General features: G+C 27.1%; 1 protein-coding gene across 1 annotated transcript; it reads left to right on the top strand.

Annotated features, from left to right (window-relative positions):
• The first annotated feature begins 3,496 nt into the window (after positions 1 to 3,496).
• LOC130970357 (casparian strip membrane protein 5-like) lies at positions 3,497 to 7,231 on the top strand. The gene is made up of 3 exons (XM_057896425.1): positions 3,497 to 3,897; positions 4,694 to 4,817; positions 6,880 to 7,231. The coding sequence occupies exons 1-3, from the start codon at positions 3,569 to 3,571 to the stop codon at positions 7,093 to 7,095; spliced, it is 669 nt and encodes a 222-aa protein (XP_057752408.1). The 5' UTR covers positions 3,497 to 3,568; the 3' UTR covers positions 7,096 to 7,231.
• Positions 7,232 to 7,478: the final 247 nt, after the last annotated feature.

Raw genomic sequence — 7,478 nt, forward strand, 5'->3', positions numbered from 1 at the left:
TTATTACTATTTACCACATACAAGAACACTGTTATGGGTGAAGATGAAGTAGAAGAACCGGTTTTTACCTAAAAAATGAAACTAATAAGAGAGTAAATAAAGAATTAATTGCCTAAATAATTGTAATCTTAGTGATTAGGTTATAGAAAATCAACATTCAATATTAAAAAGTATTTGTTATTATCCATTTCTTGTGAAAAAAAAATTGTATTTTTCGACTTATTTATCCAAACGCTACAACTTTAAAATAAGTATTTTTATAACTAAAAATCTAAACACAAAATAACTTATTTATAAGCTGCTATCAATAAAAATAACTTATTTTAAATTTATTATATTTAATTATAAATATTTTTGTATATTTTAAATATTTTAAAAGTTTAAATTTTTTATAAATATTAAATATGATATATTATATATAAATATTTTTATTAAAAATTAATTTTTTAAAAATAATATTTTTATTTTGGTAAAAAAAATTTATTAAGCCTTTTAACAAATTCTAGGTTAGGTCAGGTTGAATAAAAAGTCTCACTTGACTTGACCTGTTTTCACCACTATTTATTGGGACACATTTAGCCTTTTATTTATGGCTAATTTTATGGTGCCTATGAATTTTTACCTAAACTTTGCCTAATTTACTTTTTGTAGTAAGTTTTTATTTTTTAAAAATTATTTATTCTTATATCTTTTAAATTAAATAATAACTTTTAACCCTTTTTAGTAAATAGGCAACATCTTTTAGGCACCATAACATTCACCTTTATTTATAGTATTTAAGGAGTAATTATCTATGATGTAGACGGACACGGGTGACATGAGATATGTAGACACACGAATTTTAAAATCTTATAAGACACAGAGATACGTATATATATAAAATATAAAATATTTTTTAGATAAATTACAATGATATTTTAATATTTTATTCATATTAAAATACAAAATAATTTTTTAACTATTTTTAATATCTTCTTTTAATTATACAAGGTATTTAAAATATTTTTTATTTTAATAAATAATAATATATATTATTTCTAAATTCATTTTAAAAATTCATTTTAAAAATAAAATTGAACACACTGATACGTGATAATATTTCAGTATGTCTAACTGTGATTGGAGTAAAATTTTTTATTTTTTAATAAGATAAAAAAAAGAAAACATATTGGATGAATATCAATAATTATTATTGGAGTTTCAGCGGATTATGTATTTATAGCCCCTAACACGTAAACCGTGGGAAGCTAGAGTGGTTTAGTTTACTGCACCCTCTTCATAAACCGTGGGAGCCAGCCACGGTTTATGCCTTGCTTTCTCCCTTTGTAATCCGTTGCGGCTTGCCACGGTTTACACACAACACCCACCATTCATAATCCGTCCCTGGCAGCCACGGTTTATGTAGAAACGAGAAACCGTGATTGCTTCCTATGGATTACATAAAAAGGTGAAAATGCACATGCACCTAACATGTTTTTGTTTTGTGTATTTGGGTAAATGTTTCACCAACTTTATTTATTTGGATAAATTGTCCCTTTTTTTACCTATTATTTTTTTGTATAGAATAATAATGGTAAAATTATAGCATACTAAAAAAGAGTACTAAAAGTACTAAAAATATCTATGTAAAAATATCATAAAAAACTTTTAGATTTATTTCTATCATTGTCAAGATAAATATTTAAGCTAATATGATGACAAAAGCATTGTCAAGAGAAAAGTTTGAAACATGTTGTTTGATCGCCGGAATGGCGAGGGCCTCCACCTAGTCGAGAAGGGGGAGATTTGTTGGGTTTTTTCTCTCCTTTGTGAGGCCCAAGTCCAACATTTTGAGGGTGTCTCTTGCACCCATTGTGCCACAACCCTAATTCAGTTTTTGAGGTTTTTTGAGAGAGAGAGAATAGCCACCAAGTGAGAGAGAAGAGGGAAAAATAGAATTTCCGTTTTTGCCCAAAGCAGTAAATTTCAAATAGCAGTTCTCAGTTGTTCACCGTTGGATCGGCTTGAAATTTAAACTGCGTGTTCTTATCATCTTTTTCTTCATTTTGATCGGTGAAGATGTTGATTGGAGGTTTGCAGTAGGAGAAATTGGTTTCGCAAGAGAGAAATTAGGTTTCCCATTTTTACACAGAGCAGAAATTTTGGAACAGTAGTTTCTCATTCTTTCACCGTTGGATCGACGTGAAATTTGAACTGTAGATTCTTCACATCTTGTTCTTCATTCTGAACGGTGGAGATTTTAATTGGAGATCTGCAGAGGGAGAAATTGGCTTCGACATCAGCTCTATTTTTTGGGTATATTTCATCTTCTTGCCTATTATTTGTGAGCTTTGGTGCATTGATGTTTTGGTTGGTTATATGCACGTTTTTGTGCTTTGTTTGAGACTCTCTTGTACCTCATTTGATTATAGTGGAGCTATTTCATTGGTCTGGACGACCCGTGGTTTTTACCTCTCACGTTGAGGGGGTTTTCCACATTAAAATCTCGATGTGTTCTTGTTATTGTTATTGCTTTACTTGCTATATTTGCTTGTTATAGTTGCTGCCATATTGTGTTGTGAGTGCTTCCATATTGTTCTTGTGTTGGACATTTGTGTCGTTTCCGCTGCTAGGCTCTTTCAAGAGTTTATGCCCATTTAAATGACAAAACAAAGATCCTACGAAATAGAAATATTTTGTTGAGTTGCTGTGTTTGCGTATTGGATATATTTTAGACACAATATTTATCGATACTTATGTGTCTAAATTTGTGTTAATAAAAAAATAAAAAATTATTCTTTAGATATACTTTAAATTTTTGATATACTTAAATACCATTATGTGTCAGCGTGTTCAATTTTATTCTTAATATGTATTTTTGAAATGAGTTTAGAATTAATATATATTATTATTTGTTAAAATAAAAATATTTTAAATATTTTATATAATTAAAAGAAGATATCAAAAATAGTTAAAAATTTATAAAATATTATTATAATTTATTTAAAAAATATTTTATATTTTATATTTTTTTTGACTATTTTATATTTTATATACATTGTGTTCTTATGTCTTGTAAAATTTTAAAATTTGTATATTCACGTGTCCTATATCTGTGAAGTATCGTGTGAAGTGGATACCCTCATTCGCGCATCATAGGAACATGTAAAAATAACGAAGAAAGCAAGGCTCCCGGCCCAAATGATCATAAAGATATTTTAGTTAAAAAGAATGAAAAATTCATCGTCCAAAATAAAAAATGAAAAATTCGTACAAGGGCATCGTTTTTCTTTTTGTAGGGTGGAGTAGGTTTTGAAACCTGACATGCAGACAATGCCATGATTTCCCACACCATAGAGCACTCACACAATGACACAAGTAACTAATCCATTCATTAAATTCCATAATTAATAAATGTCCCTTAATTAATTTTGAATCCCCTGATGTGTACTACTTATTTATAGGTATAAATACAGTCGCAAGCACGCTAATGTTAACCTACAAAACTAAGCTGCATATAAATACAGAACTAGCTTTATATAACACATTTTCTTACACTTCACGGATAGATACTTAAGTGCCTTCAAAAATGGACTCCAATAAAGAAAATGAGGTAGCTACAGTTGCAATAACAAAAGCAAAGGACGGTGGCAAAGGGAAAAGTGTTAAATGGGGTGCTCCTATTTCCACAGATCAATCTTCATCATCAGTTTCTACAAAGTCTGCTGCCTCGTTGCCAAGACCACCAGCAGCAAGGTGGAGAAAAGGCGTGGCGATAGCAGACTTTGTCTTAAGACTTGGTGTCATAGGAGCTGCTATAGGCGCCGCATATCTGATGGGAAACAATGAGGAGGTTCTTCCATTTTTCACACAGTTTCTCCAGTTCCATGCTCAGTGGTCTGACTTTCCAATGTTCCAGTATGTATATATTCATCTCATCATCTTATGTGTGGATGTTAGTTGTTCTCTCTGTTACATAACAAATGTTACATTGATTAAGTCGATATATTCTGAAGCTAAATAATACGATCTTTAATTTCTTAAATTCAAGTGATATTACAATTACATGTAGTGGTTTAAATGTTTTTGGCAATCAATTTTAGATTTAATTACTTTATTGGTTCTTATAGTTTCGCAAAACTTTCAATTAGATCCTTATATTTTTTTTTTCCTTTTAATTGGGTCTCTGCACCAATTTTTTTTTAATTAAGTCCCTCTTGATAGTAATTAATTTAATCGTATAGGACCTAACTAAAAAAATTAGTGCAAGGATTTAATAAAAGAAAAAAAAAGTGTAAGAACTCAATTGAAAAAAAATATTGATGCAAAGACCTAATTAAAAAAAATATAAAAACCTAATTAAAAATTTTGCAAAACTATAGAAACCAATAAAATAATTAAATCTTAATTTTATTTCAACATAACTTGTATAAAAAATGTATTGATTTTCTAATATACCAGTATAGCTTTAAGAAAAGGTAATTGTTATGGTGCCTACAAATATTTACCTAACTTTTTAAAAGGGTTAAAAATTAATATTTAATTTTAAAAATATAAAAATAAAAAATTATTAAATATTCAAAACTTACCGTTAGACAAAAGTTAGGTACCATACCATAGACATTATAAAATTCACCTTAAGAAAATACTGTTAAAGTAAAGAAGATTTTATGCATCTCAGTAATAAAACTAAGCTTCATTGATATGTGCACAGGTTTCTTGTGGTAGCAACGGGGATAATTGGTGGATACGCGGTTCTTTGCCTTCCGTTCTCGTATGTTTGCATTGTTCGACCATATGCTTTGGGACCAAGGCTTCTGCTTATGATCCTTGATATAGTAAGCTTCAAAGTTCAAACATACCTAAAAAAATTCTTGGAATTAGACAGTTCCTATATATGTTGGAATCAGTTAGTATATACCCTAGCGACAGCTTCCTGCACCTATTAATAACATTTTTGGTAGAAATTAGCGCGGTTGTCTTCAAAGCAAATTAATAATTAAGAATTATTAGATAATTTAATATATTTAATTAAATTATTATTTAACATTTTTCAATTATCAATTTTACATAAAAATAACTACACATGAATTTTTACTAATATTTATATTCAAAATAATTTTTTTTGTTTGTTTTTAGAGTGGCTACCCAAATGATACTCAAAAGGACAAATTAGTTTTTAGTCTAAAAAAATGATAAAATTTATTTTTTATCTTTTAGAATATCATTAGATCTAACAAAATAAACAGATAAGTTAATCTTTTATATTTTACAATTTTAGATAATTTAATCATTCAATTATAATATATTTTAAAAATATTAAGAACTTATTTTTCACTTTTAAAAAAGGATGGAGACTAATTTGTGCTGTCATTTCATCAGAGACTAATTTCTATAATATTTTTAAAAAATCAGAAATAAAATCTCATTTTTTTCGCTTGAAACTAATTTATGCGAACCAAAATTTGTAAGAGTCAATCTGGGATATTACTCTCTTTTTTAATCAATTTAGTAATTCAATTCTAATTAGAGATTCTTAATTTTGATGTAATATAAGAGTTTCGTGGTAATATACATTAAAATTTCAAAGTGGAATACGTAATTGATAATTATATCCATACATATTGAACTTTTATCATACTCGTTTGTATAAATAGAGAATTGTTTAAAACCAAAATGAACAACACAATTTAAAGTCTATTCAAAGTTTTTTTTTCTCTCTCTGAAAGACATCAATCAGAAGTGTGTTTACATATAGTTTTTATTACTTGGGGTTTTATCCCTTGATTTTATGGTTATCTTTAGTAGATTTTGATGAGGCAATATATTTTGATTTAACTTGTGTTCTAAAAGTATATTTTAAAAATATAATAGTAAAAATTTTTTAATATTTTGATGTATTCAATACATTAAACTTCAATACATTAAAAATGTAAAATAAATTAATTTTTGCAATAATTTTTATAGAATCTATATCCTTAGGGCACAAGTTAGTAAAACTAGGAATGTTAACTTGATTATTTGTCAAATACTATTCTGATTCGATTATATTAGTTCTAAACTCAATAGATGATTAGATATAATCAGGTCTAACCCGATCAAATCTGATTTTAATTGGGTCGAATATTGATTCTGGAATCGCAAAATCTAGGCCAAACTAATTTGATTATCCAATTAGTTTAATATTAATTAAAAATAAATATAATCTACTAATATATATGTAAATTTATCTCTTAATATAAAGTATTTTAAATTATGATAGTTATTTAAGTTTGAATCGATAATATATTATTTTTTTATATTATTATTATATATCTATAATATTTAGATGATTTTTTTTATAATTTTTTTAATTTAATTTTCAATCAGATATTTAATTATCCGAATCGATTTAATCCGAGTTTAATCGATTTAGATCTACTCACTAGAAATTATAAATCCAAATCAATTCGAACCAATTAAAATTTAATCGGTTCGATTTTCATTTCTTCTAAATTCAAATCAACTCAACCAGTAAATACCCTTACAAAACCGTATATATTTCTATATTGACTAAGTATGAGGTGGGTGTATTCTCTTCTCTTATTTTTATGTCTGTATACTTGCGCGGAACAACGGCTTTAAGCGTTGATGTAATCTTTCTATCAGTATAATTGAAGGAATGAAAATGTTTGGGGCTAAAATTTGAGGCTAAAGGTAGTCATAATTTTTTTTTATTTGTATTTATATTAAATACTGTTAAAATAATACATAATATTAAATATTTTGTAATATAAATATTATATATTAAATTACAAATATTAAATTAAATAAAATAATTTTAGATATATTATTATTTTTGTTATATTATTCTAGAAAGAAATTGAAAATAACTAGGAGTGAATTTGGAACTTAATTCAGGTAATGATGGGTCTAATCACAACAGCTGCTGCAGCTGCTGGTGGCATAGTGTACTTATCTCATAATGGGAGTCAACATGCAAATTGGATAGCAATATGTCAAGGATACGCCAATTTCTGCCAAACTGCTAGCGAGTCTGTGGTGCTTTCCTTTGTTGCAGCATTTTTCTTCATCTGTTTGGTTCCACTCTCTGCTTTGGCTCTTAAGAGGAATTGACCCCGCCCCAAGTCTCGTGTTATTGCATCATGCTCACTGTGTCGAGTGTTAATCGAAGTTACCATTGATTCCTCTAAAAAGTGAGAGATATATAAAGAGAAGTACTAAAGAATCATCATAATTTATTATTTTAGTCATTAGTTAGTTATTAATATTTAAAATATAGAATAAATTATGTCGTTGAATTATTAGACTAAAAAAATTAAATAAAAAAATTAAATTAATAACTAAGTGATAACTAAAAATAATAAATTCTGATGTTTTTTAATATTTTTTATATATAAATTAAAAAAAATTTTAAATATTTTTAAAATATTAGTGTTGTTCTAATAGTTTAACTGTTGATTTCAATTAATATATATTAATACAGTTAAAATGATTAG

The sequence above is a fragment of the Arachis stenosperma genome, chromosome 3, assembly GCF_014773155.1.
Source record: "Arachis stenosperma cultivar V10309 chromosome 3, arast.V10309.gnm1.PFL2, whole genome shotgun sequence".
In the NCBI taxonomy this organism is placed as follows: Eukaryota; Viridiplantae; Streptophyta; class Magnoliopsida; order Fabales; family Fabaceae; genus Arachis; species Arachis stenosperma.